A 24,147-nucleotide genomic window follows, 5' to 3' on the forward strand; every position below is an offset into this window, starting at 1 on the left:
TTCTTCATGCTCCAGATCAGGATCGGTCATCATGTGTCGTGGGTGGGTTGAAGGTGCACGTTTTTTATTTCGGCCAAGGCCTACACCAGGTAATTTCATTGATCTGTAAAAGTTCAGCTAGAGAGGAGGATGTTATCACCTGGACAGAATACCACAAAATAGGAGTGGAAAGTTACATAACTGTGGAAAAAAAATTATATTATAGCCTCATGCTGATTTTTAATGATCATTTGAGAAATAAAGGTTTATTACGGCATGTTTTATTGCCCGTCCAGATGCTCTATCAGGCTGCGGTGGTGGTGATAGAAGTGCAGGTCTCTCCTCTTTGGACTGTGGATGAGCTCACTGTTGATGGTCATAGAGACGGACTCTTGCTTGCTTGTGATAATTTGTGAAGTATAATTCACACACAAATGATGTGGTGAAGTATTTATTTCCTCAGAGAGACTTTGAATCTGTCGAACAAAACTTGAATTTTAGGTTTAGGTATATGATTCATTTCTCTATGCCAGTGGTTGTTAATAAAATAAACAAAATCAGGTGAAGTTTGGGTGGAATGAAACCCTGCACGTCCATCAGACCATCTTGGCCCTCTATGGCACATGGTGGCCCATTCTTCATTTAGATGTCCTAGTTACTTCCTGCAGACCTAGTAGCAGCTCCAACTCTTGTGCAATAACTCTTAAATTATCACTGAACTGGTCAACACCGGACAGCTGTTGACAACCAGCATTGTGCCGTTTCACACACACATTGTAGATACTTGAGTCTATCACACTGCAGTACAACCAAGAGTTTGTTGACAGAGAAGTAGGTTACATTCCTCACCACGCCATGTGTCTGTCCCACCTCCTACGACTCACATAAAGTTCTAATTTTACTCTTACTACTACAGCAGGAAACACAGTCAAAACCAACATGGGTTACTCCACCCCCCCACCCAGTCCTGCTGGGAGCGGAAACTGCACTGGCACCACAAAGTGGACAAAGACAGCGAGAAGGGTCTAGACCCAGAAACCAGAGAAAACTTAAATCCAGATTGGTGAAAATGAGGCATTTCGGTCAAAACCACATTTTGGACATATTCTTGCCATTTTGACAGTTTGTGTGTGTGTGTTTATTTTCGAACACAAGATTCAACATAGGCATTATATTGTTTTATTGTGTAACTGATGCCTGATGCTTTTTACAGAGACTTATGTGAGTGTTGTGTGAAAGAACAGAGAAGAGAAGCGCTACTTTGATCTGTATTGTAAAAAGGCAGACAGGTCCTCTCTGAGACTGATCTATATATATCCAATTAACAATGAGTCATATTGGAGGTTTCTTGCTGGTAAAAACACACTTCTAGTGGAAGGGTGAGGGTGGAGCGTCAAGACACTCCATCAGGGCCCTGATGAAGGCAACATCAGGTCAATACCCACTGGTCATGCTTGTAGTGATGTAGCCACTTTAACCAAAGCTTTTTAATTACTTTGTACCAGCAGATGAAGCACATTCGTTTTTGTAATAATTCTAATAAAATAAAATAATTATAATTTGGCATTTTGGATCAAATTTTATCAGCAAGAAATCTCCAATAGGACTTATTGCTAATTAAGTGGATCGGTGAATCTGATTGAATGAGGCCTCTTTCTCCAGGGGTGTGGGGGTGTATGGGGTGTGTAATGCCTGAGGGGTTAGACAGCTCAGAGAACCAGTGGTTTCCGAGGCAGGGCCGTGCTCCTCTCAGCCTTTGGTTTTGAGTTGTCTCTGCTTTTAGAAACTTGGTCGTCGGGGAAAAACCTAACCCCTCCTGGCCAAAGCCACAAGCGAGTCAGAGACATGCAGCAGCAGCAGATGGTGTTGTAGCGGGCAGCCTTCCTGTCTAAGTAAACAGTGATTCAGACGGGAGAGGAGTGGGCGGCTGTGGTTTGCTTCAGACTGGCAGCACCGAGCCTCTCCCAGGCCCACCATAACAGGATATGGCCCTCTGGCCCACACTGACGACTGTTGCATCATGTTATTATTTCCCTCAGGTTTTTTTACCATTTGGTTGGTGTGTGGAAGTATTCCATGTGGACTATTTACCAAACGAGGAGATGGACCAATGGCTCTGGAAAACATGTCTTCTTGTGGTGTTTTGACCAAAGTGACAGTGAATGAGGTTACTTTCTCCCACTACGTCTTATATAACTCCGCATACGCATGTCTAGAAAGGTGGTCATGGAGAACATTGGTAATTAGGTTTGTGTGACTCAACTGATGATACAGAGACGATTTTAAAACATAACAATCTAGTACGTAACCAACATGTCTTTTGGTTGCATGCTGGTTTTCATAATCTGACTCTTTAGTTGGGCTCTGTTTGCTCCAAGCGAAGCAGTGAGATGTGTAAAGTGCCCAATCCAAGGTATGAGTTAAATAATGTCTCGTTGTCTCTGTGGTATAATTTATCCCAAGGCCAATTCCATGCAGCGTAAACACAGACAGACCTGGTGAACCACAGTAGGTAGCAGACTGCTCTCTCACCAGCCCCGTAGGTGCTGGGCTGATCCTGTTCAGCTCACTGCCATTATGGCTATAGTGGGCTGCGCTTTCACAACAAATTCTCACAAAAAGCTCATTAGACACATAGGGTTTCATAGGGTTTTATGGCGTGAATGCCTGGTTTTCATGGGCCGTAGTAAATCAGTAAATATAGAAATGACTCTTGGACTGGGAGGGACGCTTTGAAGAGCAGCATGACTGCGGCAGAGCGAAAGGATGATTTGATTAAATGAGTGTGCCATGTCCCTGTTATTTTCTGTAGTTGGGTAACAGATGGAGAAGGAGAGGAAGGACGAGAAAGGACGTACGGCAAAAGCTCTGAGAAAGACAAACTCTTTGTCACTTTAGGACAGATTTTAGGATGGCGCTCACAGATTCACAGTCACCTCTGTTGCCAAGGTGGTTAGTGGATGTTTATGTTGTGTGTGCGAGCACGGCTGCCCACAAACTGTCTGACCCGGGTGAGGTGAAGATGTTACAGTCTTAACCTTAACTGTATGGAGTTAGAGGTCTGAAGTGAGGATTTATGGTGTTGTTTATATGGTCTATTTGAGTCAACCACAGCAGACTGTTGCTTCTCCTGCTTTTTTGATCCACAATGAAGAAGTGTTTTGAGAGAGAGAGAGAAACAGATGGGAACAGCATAGACACATACATACACACTGAGAGTCACAGACACAGACACACACAGGTACAGACAAACAGACAAAAAACACAGACACTTTCTCAAATCCACAAACAAGATCTGGTAAGCTCCCGTAGCCTCGTGTGTCACTCATGACCCCTGCTCTGGTGGTTGGTGTGGTTTTGGAAACTGCAGGGTCGGTTCCCATCCACAAGCAGTTTAAGAAGACGACATCATCTATAGGCACACTCCTGCGTGTGTGTAGTTTATATTTACATGCAATAGCATATAATACTGTACAGGGTTATAAGAGTAGGTGCGAAGATAACTGGGCCACCATGGTACGGTATCACAGAGTTGTTGTTTTTCTCCAAACAACTCTATTGAGTAGAATGCAAAGAGAAGTTTGAAATCAGAGGTAATCAGGAGCCAAAAGATGTTACAGTCATCAGTATTTCTTTTTATATATATATATATATATATATATATATATATATATATATATAAAAACATATTTTATTGGCATTTTAATAGTCATCACAGAACATAGTATAAACATGAGTTGTTCCAATACTGAACACCTTCAACCCCTCTCCCTCCCTCCACCCTTCCCACCCCGCCCGTCCGGACTTGGGACTCCTTATCCTAGATTAAGGAATTATGATAGTAATGATAACATCGAGATAATAAACTCACTTAACAGTCAGTAATAGATCACAAATAAGGTACATTAGTCTAACACAGAAAGGATAATAATAATAATAATAAATAAATAAATAAATTAACAGTAAATAAATACATAGATAAGTAACAATAGGAAAGCTTGGTGGTGTACAACAAGTTAATATAACATTTTCAGTGTTCTGCCATTCACAGTCAGCATTAGCTGTCTCACCCAGATAATCAGTCTGGGGGAAGGGAGCCCATTCCTCTAAAGTAAGTGATCAAAGGTTGCAAGTGAGTGTAGAACTTGTCTGTTGAACGCCGTATCGAAAACGTAATCTTTTCGAGCCCCAAAAAAGACATTGTATCACGCAGCCATGAGGTAGGTGATGGAGGCGACGATTTCTTCCATAGTAAAAGAATTCTACGACAAGCTGTTAATGAAGTAAATGAAATTCTGTTTGCTTGCCTTACAGACGTATTTTTGCCAGCTTCAGGTATACTGAAAATACTAATCTGTGGGCATGGCTCTATGATTCGTTCTAATATTGCTGAAATGGTTCTGAAATAAGACTCCCAGTATTCCCTTACCTTCAGACACGACCAAAACATATGAGTAATATTGCAAGGAGTATGGGAACATCTGTCACAAGTGTCAATCATGTCTGGGTTTGCTATCTAATGTACCCTATGAACTATTTTAAACTGTATGAGTTGAAATTTTGCACAAGACGAACAAGATTTTATTTCTTCCAGTGCCTTAGCCCACTGATTGTCAGACATGACAATGCCCAGTTCTGTTTCCCATTCAACTTTAATCTTCAGCAAAGTTGGGTATGTATTGGGAGCCGAGAGATCATATAGGCTAAATGAAATATGCCGCCTCGTCATTTTTGTAATTGGCAAAAGATTATCAATTCCCGAAGGGGATGGGGCATCGGGGAAAGTAGGCCTACCTGAGGAGATCAGATTGCTGTAGGCTAAAAGTACTACATAAGTGAACGAAGCTGGAGAATGTGCCTTCATTGTAGCAATCACCAATTGTACTAAGACCTTGCCTGTCCCAAAAAGAAAATCTAGCATCAGTCTTTGCAGGTGTAAACAATTCATTATTACATATTGGGGTGTTACGGGGAGTGTATTCAAGCCAAAATGTTGCTTAATTTGCTGCCAGATCTTCAAAGTGGCTATGACTATTGGATTGTTTGTGTAATGTTTAGGTTTAGTCATCAGTATTTCTGTGTAAAAAAAAAAAAAAAAAAAAAAAAAAAAAGCACAAAGGCACATGAGACTATAGAAGGGGAGATAAGACAAACTTTTCATTCATTTTCAGTGACTGCAATTAGCTCATTTCAGCTAAGAAAGGGGGAAATAGTGCGTTTGACCGTTTTGTTACGAGCACAGCAGCGGCGTAGACTGGTGGGTTTTCAAATGATATGTGTTTTTATGAGGCCCACTGAACAAGGCAAATTCCCCTGTGAGTCTACACTTCATGCACTTAGGGGCATAGTTAGGAATTATACGTCCTGTGCACAAAAAGTACCCTCAACACACACCCCCACACACACCACCACAGCACCACCATTATTTCATCTGTTTTACTCCAGACACTTGAGAAGCCTCGCCTCAGCTTGTGCTCCTGTGTAGCCTGTATGTCGACTCTCCCTCAAGTTTGTGCTACACAGCTGGTCAGGACTGAATTTTCCTTCAGCAACAATAAATAATGCTTTCAGTCTTTTGTCCTTGCTGGCACTGTGCCTGACAAGTTCACTTCACACTCCTGTAGAAACTGCTGGGAGCCAGGCAGAGAGGTAAAGGTCAGTGTAAAGCAGCTGCCAAATCTCAGTGCAGATTTTGGAACAGCTTATGGGAGGAAGTCTCAGCAGCACTCAATGTTGCATAACCGCTTATCTCACACATTCATGTCCAGATCGGCTGGATATGACCTTGTTTCACACGTTCTCTGCAACTCTCAGCCTAAAATGAGGTAACCATCATTTGAAGAAACTGATACTTGTAGGCTACTTTTATTTTAAAAATAAAACCGAAGTAAAGCATACAATGGGTTACTGAACGGCATTTTGTTTTTATATATGCAAATAGTAAGGAAAGACAAATATAAAAAGAATCTGTTATAATCATCTTAAAATGTTTACTTGCATAGAAAAGTTTCTGCAGTGTTCAGCTCATTGCTAGAAAACTGTTTCTGTATATCATGTGAAAAGGAACACAAACTCTTCTTGCAAGTAAATCCTTGAAAACTGTCTTTGCAAACTGCAAAATGTCTGCAAAGAATTCCATTCTTATCAGTGGCATTTTGGTGTTAGTCCTCTTAGAAACTAAAATAAGTTGTAGAAAATTTGCCAGGATAGAGAGGATTGTCACGGGAACTATGTCTCACTTTGCCCCCGCCCCCTCTGTCTCTCTGTCAAACACACACACACACACTCTCTCTCTGTCTACATGTATTTGAAAGTGCCGATAGGTCTGAGCCCATAAGCTGAGGTTAAATCTAAGTAAAGCCTGCATTGCTGTGGCTACTAAGCAAAGAAGAATCAGTTGTGCCACTGACAGCAGATTATCCAGCTTGTGTTATGGATAATCACTTGTGAGTAACTACAATTTTAAATAGCTCCCTGGCCGGCAGTTGCAGGTCACAAAATCACAAGCAGCCAGACTGCAGCGTGTCTGAAAGAGCAACGGGTTCAGGCAACGAGTGTGAACATTCATGCATAGACCTATATGTGCAGCACGTGTTTATGTGCAGGCAAACTATGCTGTTGCGTAACAGAGAGGAAATGGGCGGATTAAGCACCAAGAGTCTTTTTGAGGTCAGTAGAATTCATAAGGACAGGACATTAAAATGCCATTTCAACGTTCAACTGTAAATATGTACAGACAGCTGATTCTATTTTCATATTTTCAGACCTCCTCTTATATCCAGTGCAAATGCAAGACATTTGAAAAATCCGATGTGCTATGTGTCCCATTCAGTTTGACATTGAAGCAGAGGAGTTCACTGTGGATGTGCACATGGTTGGAGAGGCACTGATATGTCAGCACCCATATTTTCTGCAACCGGAGAAACCAATAAGACCTGCATTGTGCAATTTGAATGTTAAAGTGGCTCACGGTATGCTCTCTCTGTCTGGCCTCCATGTGTCCTACATGCAATGTAATAAAGATATACAGTACCAGACAGGATTTTGCGATATTAATATCTGAAGACGTTTGTTCCTGTGGAAGTGGGTGGATAATTATTGCAGAAATCTGAGAAAAGTTTTTGTGTCTTAAAAACTGACTTTTTTTAGGCTGTAAATTCTACTTCCTCCCAGAATCCCAGCAGAGATTATGTGATTTTAGAGCTGGATTTCATGGAAAGCAAACATCACAACTATTTAGCTGAATCCAGCTTTATTTGTTATTTATTTATTTTGGTTTTTGACACACTGGGAGACACTCCTGTTTTTGAGTAATATAGATGGAATTGTCAATATGGCATGCCTCCCAAATATGAGATTCTGCATCTGAAATACATACTCAAAACACAGTCAGAGAATATTTCATTAATTTAGAATAAATAAATAAATAAATAAAGGAAGATTTTTTTCCCATGAAAACTCTTCTCAGAATTCAGAAATAATTGTCTCATTAATTCAGAAAAGCAGTGCAAAATTTTTTTCTCAGTTGAGTGCATTACACTTCCATAGTGACAGCTAACAATAAGAAAAAAGAAAGGGGGATGATAGTTGAGTCATTGGTTAACAAAAATGCTTTGGCACATATGATCGATATTAAACAATCAAATTTGTTTGCTAGCAGGGATGCATTCTAAAAATGAGCTCTTCATGAACAAATGTAATGGCGTAGCCGACATTATCTATATCAAACCAACAAGAATCCTCCTGCAGAACAAAGGAAAACCTATATGCTGGGCCTCTGATATGTAGGCCAAGAGCATTTTCCGCTAAGAGTCAGCTTTGACCTACTTCCACACATGTTGCAGTGTTGCATAATTCCTCTCTGTACAATGAGTTAAGTGTATGTGAAGACAGGACTGCAGGAAACCCCTTCTCTCCCTCAGTGATCCCAACTCACACCCAAATTCCTCCAGACTTCTAGTGGTGAAGAGTTTAGACTTAATTCAAGATTTCTTCTGTTGCTTTGGTTTCATTGTGGGAAAATAAATGGTGTACTTACAGCAATAGTATTGACACATAACATAATTAATGCATTAGCTGGTCAAGGTTAATATGAATCAAGGAACAGACGCTTTCTTCTGTACAACAATAGCTAATGTACCTAGCAGTAGAGGTGGCTGTTCAGCACACACCAATGCGACAAGTTTTTAATATCTGTGCAATGCTATGTACATTTTTAACCAGTGGAAATATACCATAATTAAACCATATTGATACATATTTGATAAGTCCCTTAGGGTTTGACTTGTGTTTATTTGTATAGGAGTTTTACAAACATAATTAAACCAACTGGATGCATCTTTGCAGTATATAGTGCCATATTAATTATGAACTCATTGGAAGATATAGCTGAGTGATACATTTTGACATTCAGTTCACCCAGATTTTATTGATTTTCACAATAATTTCATACAATGGGGGAAGTTGGACAATGAGATGATCAAATATAATTTACACCTGTAAATAATGGTCAATTACCTGTATAGCAATCACACAACATATACCAGACCATTAAATATCTGACAAAAATAAACAAGTAGGTGAATCAGTGATGCCTGTTCAGTGTGATTCTGCCAACAAACAAATAACACACAGTGTTGCCAAATCCATCAACAATGCCCATGGGTGAAGACAAAGAACACTTGGTGGATAAATTAAAATTTACATCCTTGTAAGTATTTAAAGAAAGCATCCCACGTGTGGAAACAGACATCTTTTTCTCTTTGTAGAGTGTGTTTATTTTTTCCAGTCTAATAAAATGCATTATATCCTTTCCCCATGTGCAGTGTGTTGGTGCACAGGAGTTTTTCCACTGCAATAGAACAATTCTTCAAGCAAGCAGTGTCACAAATACAGTGACAACCAGACTTTGCTTTGCTTGTCCCTGTTGATGGTGGGTTTAATCCAAAAAGGGCCTCTACGGGGATCTGGTTCTCTAATAGTTTCAAAAACATCTGACAGTGTGTGAAATATATCGGACCAGTAAGGTTTGATCCAGGAACATGACCAAAACATGTGTCCTACAGTAGCTGTTTGCGGCTCACATCGATCACAGATAGTCCACGTCCAGATACAGTTCAGAGATTCGTTACTTTGACCAGTACATGCCATGTACAATCTTAAATTACTATTTATTTATATATTCATAGATTTGTGCGTAATAAATGAGGGTAAAATGTACAGTTAGGGCCAAGCCATTTTAAGGCAAGAAGGGATGTTTTTCTATATCCTCCTACATAGCTAAGGGAGAATTATACATGATTCTAATCCAGGATATGAAATTTTGACCAAAACCAAACTCCATCCATATTCTGTTCAGTTCTGTTTAATGCTTTCTCTGCATCCATTGAAATGACAACCTCTGATTTGTCAGATGGTGTCATGTACATAATATTAAAAATCCGTCTAACTTTAAAGAAGGAGAATCTATTTATCATAAACCCAGTTTGGTTAAGATCAGTTCAATCTGATAAGACCTTTTCTGAACGCTGTTATATGAGTTTCATCAGGATTTTATAGTCCACGCTTAAAGGAAAAATCAGACACCTGGACAAGCAACCCAATGGATATTTGTTTTTTGTTTGTTTTAGAGTTAGATATATTTGCATGGTTAAATGTTTTTAGGTGGAAACATACAATTAAATGAGTGTAGAAACACAGAGATTAATGTAGGGGACATTTTGAGGACAGGTAATTGTTCGTTGGATCTCCATGATGGTAAAAAGAGCTTCCAAAGTGGATTTCACCGGGTCGTTTCACCAGTTTCTCATATTCATTATTGATCTCCAGTTGATCTGAGGTATTTGTCCAGTTTGTCCTCTGACCTGAGGTATCATCATGGATGACAAAGAGTGGTGCATCTGGTGGGCTAGAGGTCTGTTTGCCTTCTCTCTATGTTTATGTTTATACACAGAATACAAAAGCATATTTTCAGCTTGGTTGGTCACTGATTGGTCGAAATGCATCTTTAGTGCCAATAACTTATTGTATGGCTCTGATATGGGATAATGATGTGGGGTAATCATATTCTTAATCTGTCTGAAATATCTCCCTTTTCAATCTCATTCCATTCACAGTGCTTGATAGCTGACCACAGTTTGTTGTCAACAAAAAATAATAATGATTACCTGCATAGGTGTGGTGCACTTATGGTAAAGAGTATTGTCTCCCTGTTGGATTTAACTTTTGCCAGCCACCAGAAATCCCAAACTGCTCCCAATAATCAGCAATAGTCTGCGAGGTTTGGGACAGTGGAGCATTCTTTTTCCGTTGAGTTAAATGAATTCAAAATACAAGTAAAGTCACCAACTAGAATTAAGTAATGACGGTTTAAGTCAGATAACAGAGAAAATCGTTTTAATAAAATTCCTGCCATCCCTATTTGGGCCATACATTTTAGTCAGTAATACTTGCATTTTTCATAGAAGACCCGTGACACCAATACTGTATGGGTCAAAAATAATATAACACAAAGTGAAACTAATATTGCTTTAACTGCAGTCTCCTGTGTCCTACTGTGATAACTGGAGCAAAAAACTTGACCTTTCCCTGGCTCCTTCAATAGTTCATACTCTGATGGGTGTAGATGGGTTTCTTGAAGAAATGCTCTCATAGCTTTAAGGTTATTTAAATGAGTTATTACATTTTTAACGTTTAACATTGCATGAAACACAAGTGACATCCAGTTCTCATACTTCCCATTTAATTGCTCCTTTAAACTTGGAGAAATATAAAAACCTGATTTCAAAAAATAGCTCCCTTACCCAGTTTCCTTCCCTGAGCCTCCTCCTCTGGTCCCACCTGAGCAGGTGGGCTTCTCACACCCATCACCAGTTCCACCTGCTCTGTAGCTAGGGTTAGATAGCTCTACCCCTTTTTTGTAATTTTAAACATCAAGCTGTCAACGTTGTGGGATTAAATTCTCTGAATGCCTTGTTGTCACTGATAAAATGAATTGTATTTATTTATTTATTTATTGCAGCGGTGCAGTTGCTTTAAAAAAAAAAAAAAAAGAAAAGAAAAAAAAAAGTGAAGCAAGTTGACCTCAGATAGTGGCATTAGTGGCCAAGTACATGGTAATCAGCCTTTATTCCAAGGAACTTTCTAACTCTTCAAATGAAATATACCCTAATGACTATATTTAGATAGAAATTATGCTGCAAATGTCACGCGGTTGTCTTGTGATTCTGTTATCATTCACAGTATCTGCTGCCTGCACAGCAGATAATCATTACTGCAGACTTGTTCTTTTTATTGTAGCTCATTGGGGTGAGAAGGCAAATGAGCATCACGTGCTGCCACTCTAAGAGTCTGGGGATGGGTGATGTGGGCTAAATTGATAAACTATCAATATCAAACAGTATCTGCCTACGTCATGGGAGGAGGGGTGGATGGGTTAATAAACAAGTTCATTCCAATGAACTGCATGGTGATGCAATGCATAAGAACGTAAACATTCTCAGTTTCTTTCAGATGTGGGATTTATACTTCACATTAACTTCCAATATTGCTTGAGACAACAGAATTGGCCTTTACATAGCTCATACTATGACATTATTTTGATCACAATATGGCACTATTGAAAAGTGACAATACTGAATTGCTGCCCAGCCATAATTGATACTAGTTCAGTGTGACAAAGCATGACAGGGTCTCAAACTCACACAACTGAGCACAAGAGAAGATCGATGGCAGAATCATTTATTGACAAATGCAACTAAGTGCAACCATCTTGTGAACATGTCCATTAACTGAGTGTTTAAGCTGATATCAAAGCAATAAATATGGTGGATATAAAGTCATGCCAGCATTTAATGCTGTTGGTTAATAATTTACATTTATAAAAAGTGTGAACAGTCAGCTAAATGAGCTGCCAGGTAGAAACTTAAGGCATGGCAGATTTCATCCTGTAGGCTGAATATGCACTCCTCTTAGCCGATCACTTGACCTGCAATGAAAACACAGACTCTTAGAGGTTTGCATGTAAAAGATAAAACCAGGAAACAATTAAATGTGTCATGTGCCTTTGTTTATTCTATGAACTATGTACCTTTGTCTGCTACAGACACTTCTGGATGAAATTCAGGATGTTCCCGTAGACAAAGTTGAACAACTGTTCCTTTGACTTAGTTCCATCTAGCTGCACTGTAAAGACAAACAAAATTAGTCATTCAAATCATATTCAGTCAATATGACAGTCTTTTCATCTGTATATGCCACATACAAGTGAATTTCATGTCAAAAACAGTTGTAGGCTCAATAAGTTACATATGAATACCATACAAAAAGTAATAACATTGCACAGACTTACCAATATCAACTTCTGATTTCTCCATCATGTTTTTGTGTTTTACATACATGGGCCAGACGTGACCGTCGAACAGACCGGGGGGGTCTGGCACCGTGTAGTTCCTCGAGCTGTGGGGCAACATCACACAGACTAGATTAGTTACAAGTAACAAGAGTACAGCCAATTAAAAACTGTTTGAGCAGTGCAACACTTACGCCCTCCTCTTTTTGCATTCTTCGTATGGAATGGAAAGAAAGTAGCGCTGGTTCAGTACGTCGATCAAAGGTCTGCGGGAGCACAGAAGAAAAATCAGCCTCCAGGTATACTGCTCTCATTTTTTTTTTTTTTTTTATGGTGAGAAAATAAATCACACTTAAAGCCATGCTGGCAACCTGTAATTTCTACTTTGTGAGAAATAAAGTGGCACACTTCATTCTTACCCGTAGGTGTAAAGCAGGAAGCCCTCCACGATAAGAATATGAGTCTCCTCATCCTTATGGTCCGACTCTGGAAGGATCTCGGTATCCAGGGTGCTATTTACGCCATGCGACTTCTCAAACTTCACAGGGTTCTCCATCCATGCATAGATGGTGCTCATCATGGCATCCATGTCCAGGGCAGTGATGACTAAAAGGAGGGAGCAAGGACAGAGAAAGAGCACATGGGAAAAACACACAAATCAAGTGAGAAATGTATTCAGCGCTCGAGTCAGGCGTCTTTGTTAGAAAGCATGCAGATTACGTGAATGAAGGCACCACGTTACACATGAACGTGTGCGCACACACACACACCCAAAAAACCCTTCCATAAAGACCCAGGCTTACCATCGTACTGCTTAAAGCCATCTTCACCAACTTCAATCTGATCTTGGGGCTGAAACATACATGGATAAGATGTACCCAGGTACATTCCACTAGTGCTACACCCTGCCAATGGAAGGCTCTTATAGGGCTTTGATACATTTGGTCATTTATTAACCACAACGTTTGGATCTCTACACCTTCAACTGTAGCAACAATCACAAGCTGCCAAGTGTTAACACTTCAACTTGTCTTGCTCTTCATCAGACTTACTTTTCATCCAAAATGATGAACAGATAATTGTACAAAATGGTATGCAGCTCACCTTGAAGAAGTCATCCTGATGCACCACACAGCAGTTGGGCAGCTTCTTTATCAGCCTGTTGGTGAGGGTGGTTTTCCCTCCGTTCGTTACCCTGTGTGGGACAAAGAGAGGGCGGATGATGCAACTCATACATAACACATGGCACTGTAATAAACCCGATGTATAGCAGCAGTACTAACCATTTAACAGTACTTTAACAAAGGTCCTAGTACACACTAGTGCATACTAGGAATAACAACAAGACGGGTAACGGTAATGACCGTTATACCGTTATATATTTATCTTTATAAAAGGCGAACAACCTGCTTATAAGCATAATGATACTTTCAGTAGCACACATGCCTCCAACAAAGCACATTCATAATGTTTACAGTTTGATACAATTTACTGTAATGTGTACTATGAATTTACAGTAAAATATTACATCATGTGACAAGCGGCTGCTTAGCCCCAGGCCAGCGTCACAGCCCTGTTAGCCTGTGTATTTCTACCGCTAGCTTAGGTCTGTTTCTTTCTTTCTTTATTTTTGCCACGGCTATCAGGCAGAAAAACAGACTTGTCCAGACAGTTTCTTGGTGGTTTGAGGTTTGAGTTATTTCCTCGGCTCGCCCGGCGGAGGAGACAGCCTCGCGGTCCGCCCGGCCCCACGTGTGCCAGGCTGAGGGCCCGGCGGGCTAGCAGCTCCCAAGCTATCTACCCATTCATTTCAACTCACCCTCCGATGCCGACGATGTACTTCATGTTTGTTTGCTTGTTTGTTTGTTTGTCTTTGTGGAAGTCGCAAGAAACGTGGATAAAACCAGGCCCGGTCAGCTTCGCTTGGAGACACGATGATCAGACGGAAGAAAGCTTAAAAAGAGAAGGTTACAGGAAACGTCAACTACTCGACTCCTCCATTGCCGTGAGTGAGGTGAAAGCAGGACGATGTCGCTCCGGCGCGGTCCTCCTCCGAGAGAGAGCGTGATGCCCCGGCTAGCTGCTACACATACTGCAGCCTACCCTCTGATTGGCTATATAAACCCCTCGCTGCTGCGGAAGTGGAAAACCGCACGACCAATCAGGGACTTTTACTGCCTCGGCCCCCGCTCGTCCCTCCCTTAAACCATGCTGTGACTTAATGCAAGAAATTATATGGTTAGAAAGAAAAGAAAAAAAAAAAAAGAAAGAAAAGAAACATAAGCTGCTGCTGGTCTTGGACTGTTTGTGTTTTGTCATTTTCCCATTAAGACATTAAGACTTTGTTTTGTCTTGTCTTGCAGCTTAGTGGCACAGTGATACATGTTATAGCTCAACCTCTAGATGTTCACATATTAAACCTCCTGTTACCTTTGGGCGTGTCTAAATATATAATTAATATATGTATACTTTTTGCTTCGGATTTAATGTCAAATTTAATGGGGACAAGTGGGTGAACAGGAAATTAACATGATGATATGTTATCTATGTCTTGCACTCATTTTGTACACAACTGTGTTTCTCTATAATCAGTTTGACCCCGGGCTGATTTAGCTGTATAATCTATATATAAGAAAAAACAGTAGCAGTGCCAGAACCAGTCCAGTTCATATGAGATATGGGACAGAAAACCATTTCAGGTGACTACCTCTTGAAGCTCATGGAGAGAATGCCAAGAGTGTGCAAAGCAGTAATCAGAGCAAAGGGTGGCTATTTTGAAGAAAGTAGAATATAAAACATGTTTTCAGTTATTTCACCTTTTTTTGTTAAGTACATAACTCCACATGTGTTCATTCATAGTTTGATTCCTTCAGTTAGAATCTACAATGTAAATAGTCATGAAAATAAAGAAAACGCATTGAATGAGAAGGTGTGTCCAAACTTTTGGCCTGTACTGTATGAGGATGGTGGGTTGGGTGGTGTGTGTGTGTGTGTGTGTGTGTGTGTGTGTGTGTGGGGGGGGGGGTATTTTATTTAAAGGGCTGTTTAGGTACCTAACAAGACACATAAAATAGCTGACACATAAACTGACTCTAATGCAGTGACTTTTTTTTTTTTTTTTTTGCATTATAATCATTTTCTGGATGTTTAAATTTCTGGGGCCAAGGTAACCCCAATTGATTTAAAATGTTAGTAAATTTTAAGGCATCACAAGGGTTAAATATGAAGATATGTGAAGAAAGGATATTTACAACAAAAAATACTGAGGTTTGATGAAGTCATAGTTCACCCATTTTTAATATGAACCAGTGCACCACTGGCTGTAAGTCATCTTATCACCTGACACAAATCTGTGGGTCACATATTTTCTCCAACTTGACACACTTGTTAAATGTGGAGCATCAATGCATTACCATGGCCATGATCTAGATGCCTTATCAAATTTTTCCTCATTCATTTGCTATGGTGGCCTACTTGTATTGAGTGGCTCCCTTCAAGCACATACACATCACACTGCAGCTACATAATAAACAATTAAATAAGGTTACCAGGATTGCCTGAGAAAATCTTGTGAGACAACCAACAATTCACCAGGCGTTTCTGAACCAGTGACACAAAAGATAAGGATTACTGCACCTCTTATCGCCCCGCAATAGTGTTTATTTCACCGGCCAGCTGACCTCTTTTTTTGTTTTGTTTAGAAACTTCCCCACCAGTTCCATGACACAGTTTCCTGAGGTTGCACCAAAATATCACTTAGGTTGGGGTTGGTTTACACCCTCGAGAACCTCAACTATGAAGAGGAGGTTGCCAAGTGCGGAGACCAGCTCTAACTTTTAAGATTTCTATTTGTGGCTTGACTCATTCCAGCTTCTTTCTGATATTTGGGAGTCTCAGACTCTCTCAATTGTTGCAGCCTATAAAAAATATGCTGCAAATAAACGTTTATTATCACGCACAAAATCTGGTTTATGGCACTGAGAAAGTCCAACCAAGACTAACATGTTGTGAATTTGCGGCCATGTGACATACTGAGAATACTGTTATCTTTAAAAATGTTACTGAGAAATTCTTATTAAGGCTCGGTGTGTAGCAGTAATCATGTTATTCATGCTATTAGAGACTTGATGAGGATGACTCTTTTTTTTTTTTTTTTTTCTTTTTTTTTTTTTGGTAAATTACCATATTGGTGGTGTGCAACTACATGAAATCGTTATTTCATTTTGTTGACTAACCAAGTTAGTTTGTTGATAACCTAGTGATAGAGTGCATTACGTAAGAAAGAGTCTTTAAGTTATGTTTATTTTGCTCGCATGCAAGATGATAAAGTCTGGCCCCACAGGTTAGAAAAAAAAAGAAAAGAAACAGCAAAAATGAAGAAAAGTTAAACTGACTTGTGAGAATGTATATCATTGGAGGCAGATAGTCTCCATTTCTGTATCAAAGAAAATTGGCAATATTTTTTTGATGTATCTTTTCATATCCTTCCATGGCTAATTAATATAACTCTGAGGACTAAAAAATGAAACACTGTGCCAACATTTATACGGTCCACACCCATCATTTGAGCCATATCAGCTCAGAGTGGGCAAACAACTGTCAAATTAACTCTTTGCAGCTCCAGACAGCGGCCACTGAAAAACCAACACTTGCTCACACTGAGCTTTGTGCTGTATCAGTGAAACAAATATAAACATTTATTTGTGTTTTTGTCAGTCTGTGAATTGATCACAGTTTAACACAGAAAGGCTTGCACTGCCATTATGCTAGTACAGTTTTACTGAATTGTATGTCATATTGTCTCATATTGTTGTATGTAAATAATTATTAAGGAACAAAATGATGCAATTTCCTCTTTTGCTCTGGCATAATGCAGCTGCTACCTGCACAAGTTTATGGCCCGCTCATATATTAACGCATGAATATTATGAGAGGCAAATTTTAATTAAAATTGTGAAGCTCAGAGCATCAAACTGCTCTCTACTCATTACAGTCATAGTGACTCTAATGCAGGAGTTAGAGTTTATACCAACATAAATTATAGATTACTGTTTACAAGACACATTCTGAGTCAGAAGTGTCTGTGTGTTTGCCTCTCTAGCTTGTTCATTTTATGTAAGACATATCTGGACTGACATTTGGTACCAGCGTTCAGAGAACCATCCAACTATCTCTGCCTCTGTAGATGAAAGTGGTTATGTAATTTCTTTTTCCCAACATGGAGCTAACATGACCTGTGAAGCTGAATCAGCCGCACAGCCAGTATTATAATGGCAGCATAATAAATGCCACATAAACCTGAGAGATGTTGCACGGCCTTAAAACGGACCGGACTCTTTGGTACGCTGTGTCCTCCTTTGAGAGCTTTTTTTTTTTTTTTTTTTTCACCACCAGGTTGTCATATTTCACTTCAGCCTTTCTTTTGCCTGCATAAGTCACATTAGTGTCTCTCTACATTCTTCATGTTTAATCTAATTGTAGCTATGTTCTCTCCCGATGCCATAATTTCTGCATGACCTCAGTTTGTTTACAGCAAAATATGGGAAATTAGCTGATTGTAGGCATATGATTAAATTTAGGTTGGTGCATTTTGCCACACCAAGACAAAGGTAGTATTATGTAAATCCTGATTATTGCATAAGCCCTGATTCCAAAACTTCGAAATGACATCAAAACTACTGATAGATCTCGTAGTTCTGCGTTATTTTCCATTCTGACTTGTATTCCTGGTGAAACTAGTAAACTGTAATTAACATAAGAATCTGTAAATAGTCTACAACTTAGTGACTGCACGTTTTGTTCTGCTTTCATCCTTTGTTTTGACCAAAGTCTGACTATGAACATCTGACTGCCATCTGCTGGCAGTCACTGAATATGAATAGAACTCATACACACACACACACACACACACACACACACACACACACACACACACGTACACCCACACGATGACCTGATGCAGAACTGTTATGCTTTGAGTTGAATACTGTCTTGTCTTTCCTTTTTTTTTTTTTTTTGGTATGAGATGTTTTCGCAACCGGCTTTCAGCTGCACAGTCTGATTCCTCACCTCTTGTTTCCATGTGGCAGGTATGAGAACTTTCTCTACTATCGTTTTCACATTCAGATTATTGTTAACAGAGCACAACAGCAATTTTAAGATCAAGCTCCAAAGCTTTTTAGTCAGGCGGATGGCAGGTATTTTACATAATCAGACTGCTGTGATCTCTTTATGCATCATGAATACAATCTAAATGCAACAAATTTGATCAGTTTAGGTCAGCCATTTTTGTATATAGTTTAAATGATTAAGTTTTTTAAGACATTTGAAGGTATTTCACAATGAATGATAAAGATGAAAAAAGATGAATACTTAAATGTTAAATGTGCACTGAATAGTAAAAACAGAAAAATGCAGTGTACAAGGCATAAAAGTCACTGAAATAAGTGCTGGGTTCTACATAATTTTAGTCTCTTATCGCCCCCTTGTGGTTGCAAACATATGTTGCCTTAATTTGTGTGTATTCTGTGTATGCACATGTATTTCGATTACAAAATGCAGTAAAGTACAATGTTCATCTGTATTTGAAAATGTGAGAGACAGAATGTTCTGTAAAGGCATTTTAATAGTCAGGAAATGTATTTGTTATATAAAAATAAAAATATATCCAGTATCATAAACACCTACTCAGATGTTAGTTTCATTAGCTTATATAGGCCACTTCATCATACAGCCCATTACACTGAGGTAAATGTTCTGTCATTTTACTAACAGCCCCACCCCAAAACAACAACATCAACAACAGGCATTTAAAGAGATAATGTAGTAGATAAAATGAGGTATACATAATTATTTGTCACATGTGGCTGTAAAACAATCAATTTCTTTGTATTTTCCTCTCCATAATAATGACTTCAGCCTCAGAGAATATAATGTCATTTGACACAATATTTCAGAGGAACAGAAACATGCAATAATATCACTGAACACATGAAAAAGTGTTAGTGGGGGAAGCCTTATAATTTAGTGTTGTGTCAGCAAGAATACAGTTATGATGCCACCAGCACTATTCATTCAGCACCTTCTTGTATTTATAGCTGCTTATTGTTTTTATCCTTTATTTGATGTATATATTGCTTTTAACATGTATATAGGCCCATTTTGTCTTTTTAATATGTGTGTATTTTGTCCATTCCATGTTGCACCTGCGCCCAGAAGAGACAATGTTTCACTCCCCTGTGTGTTTCTTAACATATTGTGGAATGACAGTAAAACAACTTGAATCAACTTGAGTTAAAGAACTGCTCCGATACACACTGTGTTTCTGAGGCTCTCGACATCACAAAGGATCTCCGTTTCAGGCCAGATCACAGCACATCAATACCGTAGCTTGCTCAAAAGATGTTCAAGAAATCAAAATCAACTCTGAGAAGGGATCTGCATTCACACATCGGCTGACCTAAAGCAGTAGACTCCATGTTTGTGCTGAGGTGGTGGGAAGCCAAAGCTGCGCACCCCTGGCTCTGAGGGGCCACAGTTTGTACGGGGCTTGGTGATGGGATAGCGAAGACTTCCGTCAGCTAGCCAGCCAGCATCACAGCGGTCCAACCCCGTGAGTTTCCAGGCAGCATAGAGCTGGCCCACCTTGGCTATCACAGCTCCATCCTCCTGACACGCCTCCTGAGCTTCAGTCAGGTTCAGCTTAAGCGGGTGCTGGAGGTAGTAGACCTCCCCTACAAAACAGCAACATTTGCAAAGTATTCACTTGTCTGTGGGCTAAGTGTCAAAATCAAAATAAAGGTTTTATTTACCCCAAAAACTTCAAAAAACATACAAAGCAACAAAGCAAGATGATCAAATGAAAGTTCTGGGCTCTAAAAGCAACTAAACTGAACTCAACTCAAAAAGCAGCAGCTTAATATGGACTGAATTAGCAAATGGAAACAACCAAATGACACACAGGGGGAAACCAGCAGTTTTCTAACTTTTTTTTTTTTTCTCAGTTGATCCTCATTAAGCTGTGTACTCCATTTGTACTCCCATTTGAAGACATTTAGCCTTTACGCAAGATTTCTACATTGTCCGGGATCCAGTCTATTTAAAATGTCTATATTTTGCCAAAGTCTTAAATTACAAACTATACTCTATAAAATGCCGGTATTTGTTTTTCATTTTGTACTGTGGATCTATTTTTTCCAATGATGGATGTCTCTTTTCAAAACCAAACAAATTTTTTTTTCAGATTATTGTTCTCACATCATGTTGAGGCATACACAGAGTTGCTCAGGACTCAGCTCACCTTGGAGTGAGGAGGAGAAGCAGAAAGCGTCATAGTGATGAAGATGCCGGTGGCGTCTGCCGTAGCTGCGGATCCCCGGGGCGAGGTCATGCCCCCCGCACGGGACTCTGGGCTGGGTGATGGGGTACTGCACTGTCCCGTCAGCCAGCCAGCCCGCATTGCACCAGTTCAGACCCTCTTTCCAGGAGTGGAAGAGCTGCTCGAAGGTGGCCAGGGTGGAGTCCTGCTCCTCGCACGCCTGCTGGGCCTCCAGGAAACTCAGGTGGTAACGTCCATGAGGCGGCTGGTAGGGAAACACCACACCTGTGTGCAAGGGGTTCATGAATTACGATTTTTATTGACATTTCATTGACATTATGAGCTAAACAGTAGTACTACTACCATTACTACTCCTACTACAACTTCTACTATTAATACTACTGCTGCTTCTACTACTACTACACTGTTACTACCACTTATACTATTACTAATAATAATAGTACTGCTACTGCTTCACTCTCTTTTATCTTTTTAATATTTACTGTATATGACACTGTTAAAGAGCTTTACAAAAACAAAGGTAAATAAAAGCCTGTAGGGTGAATAATGCCAGCTATGTATTAAACAAGATTACAGAAGAAATAGGTTAATACAGTGAGATTAAATGTAAAAAAAAAAAAAAAAAAAAAAAAGGCTTCATTATCCAAATGTGTTTTAAGGAGTCTTTATTTTGCAACATTAAGTAATTCCTCTCTAAAAACGAATATAAAGAAAGCCTATTAAACAGAATCAACCTCAGCATTTCATATTTCCTCTTAGAAGTGTTAAAGTGGCCTATAGATGGACCTGCCTCGTAATTCCAGATCAACTGAGGAGCTCTTGTCCTCAAGTCCATCTACGACCTCGCAGCGATATCGGCCTGTATCGTTGAGCTGGAGCTCCGTCATGACCAGCGCAGCATCTCCTGGAAAGTCCTGTCTGAGACGCACACGGCCCCTGACAGACAACACACAAAGAGGCATTAGTTTAACTTTCTTTGAGACAAACAGGTGTCATGTCACTTTTTAGATTGTGTAAATGAAGAGTATTCAGTTATTTGTGACAGCAATGGCAGAGTGATGTCAGCAATCCCAGTTTTGAATCAGGTGTTTCATTGTCCTTTCAACAACCTGAAGTCTCCAAAGCTTCGACTGCGGGTCCCAATGGCCACCAGCACATCGACCTCTTGTCCCTCACCAGCAGGCACCCAGGACCACTTGACCCGGACCTGCCTTGGGGACGTGAGTTCAGGCTCATACCAGTACCTGCACGACAGGGTGGCATTACCCCCCCGCACTGCAAACACAGACCGCTGAGTGGACTCCACAAAGAGCTTCACACCGTTAAAATAGACTGGAGGAAATAAAAAGTTACACAACGGGGTCAGCATAAAATGTGAAAAGTGGGGCAGATCAATTCAAATATAGGGAAACTCAACAGAAATTTTAATCTGGTAGATCTAACATGTGAGCATAGGCTCTTTTTTCACACATGCTGAGTGCTTACTCTCTCCATTGCCGTTTCCACTGAGCAGGTCGTGGTAGAAGAAGTGGTTGGGGTCTCCAGGGACAGCCTGTGCCCAGCATGAGAGAAACAGCTGAACCCCCAGCAGAGGCTGGAGGTAATGAAACATTGTCCCGGGCACACCAAGAAATACTTTTTGGGGTCAGTGAACAATCCTAAAGCCTGAGGAGAGAGATCTGATAAGCTCCTTGGCTCCTCCAGTCAATAGCTGTAGCATTTTCAATCAATTGCCAGTGGGGGGCAGTATGGTACAGGTCAGTCAGCTCACTCTCTAACAATTTAAATAAAGTTAATACTGCCCCGTTGGACAGCTTTACTGTTGTTGAAAGACTAATTTCAGTAGTCTGCCTCTTCTGGCCAAAGAACACATTTAATTGGAATTACTGATTCCACCCATAGGAAACATATACAAACATACATACATGATGCATAGCGCAGTGAATGTAGACGTAAGCCGACTTAAAATTAAAATAAAAATGTAAACCTTTCTCTATGATATTTACAACCTTTCTTTTGTCTGTCTTTTTCCAGCTCAGATGTATTTGTACAGCGTTATTGCATATGCATTGCTTGGCGTCATATCCCGGGGTGAAAACAGTATCAATTTAACTGGCTCACAACAGGAACGTGCCGTCAGAGCACACCTGGCCGCCAGGTGAGGAAAACACAGTCTACATTATAACACAGGTAAATGCAGTTACAGTCTTAGAAAAAAAAAAAAAGAAGAAGAAAACAGACAATGCGATGGAAAATGTAGGTTAAATATCCGAGGTTCAATCATTTCGTTAATATTATGTGGCTGTCTTTCACTTACCGCGAGGCAACTTGATGCAGTCTGCCCTCCTGGCTGATCCTCTCCAAAGCTGTGGCCTTATGCCTTGATGCTGAGGAGCAGAGGAGGAAGATGCGCACGTCAGAGAAAACAGCACAGTCCCCAGGATGACGCACAGCTGGCCTCTGCTGAGAGGCGCAAAAACATCAATTAGCCCACGGATAACGGATGCGGGTGTGGACTAGTGATCTACACTGTAGGTGTTAGAGGGGGTGATCAGTTACTATTTAAACTGTTGAACTAAAAAGTTAGTTAAACCAACAAGCCTTTAAAACTGCAGCACTGTAACTGCAACCCAACTTGGACTGGGCTGAGTCAAAGGAGGGGTGGAAAGCAATGATGCGAAACAGAATAAATCCTAAAACCAAAATTTCACTAGGCCGTGTTATTATTTGAAAAAGGGGAAAATGTTTCCGTATAGAATGCTCTTGTTTTTCTTTTAATTTTTGTCAGCCAAGTGTAGAATGGCCTGCATTTGCTGATTTTCTCCCAGTTTTGAAGTAAGGAAAAATATAAACGATGTCTAAGCACTTTTTTGGTTTAAAGTAGTTAAAGAAGAGGGTGAAATATGGATAAACTAAAACTTAAAAAACAGTGGTACTTATTCTAACCATTCTTTTGGAAGCTGGTATACACATAAGTGTCTAAGACAGGATCAAATGCATGTTAATTCCATTTTAGGTGTAGCCTAGTAGTGTGTTACATACCAAATTGTATTTTCATTCTAGAGAAGAAGCTAAATTTAATGTAATCAAAGCACCAGGCCTCCTGCAAAACAGTTAAACTAGCCTAATTGTTTTACTCACTTCACTTGCTGACTCTGGTTGAATGACTGCCTGACACTCCCATAAATTCCCAGCAACTTGTTTTGGTCCTGTCCCCCTCAGTGCTGCTTACAGAATCACTATCTTTTATCACAACCTAACAGATGAGCTCAATGTTGGCCAGCTGCTGAGGGAGGAAAATCTCAGGAGAAAGCAAAAGACGAATTATTTGCATCACTCCTCAACTCTTTGAAAGCAGATGTTAGTTGAGGAGCGTCCACAGCTGGCACTGTTTTCTCCAGCACACATTATTACTTTACTGGAGGTGTGCACTGAAGAGGAAAACACATGAAATACACTATAGACACCCATACATAGTACA

The 24,147-nt window shown here is 40.0% G+C and overlaps 2 protein-coding genes across 3 annotated transcripts; both read right to left on the reverse strand.

The window, feature by feature from the left end:
- Positions 1–11,702: 11,702 nt before the first annotated feature.
- On the reverse strand, positions 11,703–14,408 carry mibp2 (muscle-specific beta 1 integrin binding protein 2). Of its 2 annotated transcripts, XM_030048391.1 has the most exons (8): positions 14,148–14,408; positions 13,433–13,523; positions 13,132–13,180; positions 12,748–12,934; positions 12,523–12,594; positions 12,329–12,435; positions 12,068–12,162; positions 11,703–11,965 (listed from the first exon to the last, which is right to left on the reverse strand). In XM_030048391.1, the coding sequence occupies exons 1-7, from the start codon at positions 14,171–14,173 to the stop codon at positions 12,077–12,079; spliced, it is 618 nt and encodes a 205-aa protein (XP_029904251.1). In that variant the 5' UTR covers positions 14,174–14,408; the 3' UTR covers positions 11,703–11,965; positions 12,068–12,076. The 2 variants fall into 2 exon arrangements, with proteins under 2 accessions (XP_029904251.1, XP_029904252.1); XM_030048392.1 differs by lacking the exons at positions 13,132–13,180; positions 14,148–14,408.
- A 5,330-nt stretch (positions 14,409–19,738) lies between these two features.
- On the reverse strand, positions 19,739–22,278 carry LOC115354022 (hyaluronan and proteoglycan link protein 3-like). Its single transcript, XM_030044171.1, has 5 exons — positions 22,152–22,278; positions 21,776–21,998; positions 21,457–21,602; positions 20,628–20,930; positions 19,739–20,061 (listed from the first exon to the last, which is right to left on the reverse strand). The coding sequence occupies exons 1-5, from the start codon at positions 22,276–22,278 to the stop codon at positions 19,772–19,774; spliced, it is 1,089 nt and encodes a 362-aa protein (XP_029900031.1). The 3' UTR covers positions 19,739–19,771.
- Between the last annotated feature and the right edge of the window lie 1,869 nt (positions 22,279–24,147).

Source organism: Myripristis murdjan, chromosome 3, assembly GCF_902150065.1.
Source record: "Myripristis murdjan chromosome 3, fMyrMur1.1, whole genome shotgun sequence".
Classification (NCBI taxonomy): domain Eukaryota; kingdom Metazoa; phylum Chordata; class Actinopteri; order Holocentriformes; family Holocentridae; genus Myripristis; species Myripristis murdjan.

Excerpts from the sequence above, each read along its gene's own strand:
- LOC115354022 (XM_030044171.1), bottom strand. The coding sequence starts at position 22,278 with ATGTTTCATTACCTCCAGCCTCTGCTGGGGGTTCAGCTGTTTCTCTCA. Across the intron at positions 20,931-21,456 it reads AGTTGATCTGGAATTACGAG|GTGTGGTGTTTCCCTACCAG; the intron begins GCAGGTCCATCT and ends CCTTGCACACAG. Across the intron at positions 20,062-20,627 it reads CTTCTCCTCCTCACTCCAAG|GGGAGGTCTACTACCTCCAG; the intron begins GTGAGCTGAGTC and ends GCTGTTTTGTAG.
- mibp2 (XM_030048391.1), bottom strand. The coding sequence starts at position 14,173 with ATGAAGTACATCGTCGGCATCGGAGG. Across the intron at positions 12,436-12,522 it reads GAATGCAAAAAGAGGAGGGC|CTCGAGGAACTACACGGTGC; the intron begins GTAAGTGTTGCA and ends GTTGCCCCACAG. Across the intron at positions 12,163-12,328 it reads GAAATCAGAAGTTGATATTG|TGCAGCTAGATGGAACTAAG; the intron begins GTAAGTCTGTGC and ends TTGTCTTTACAG.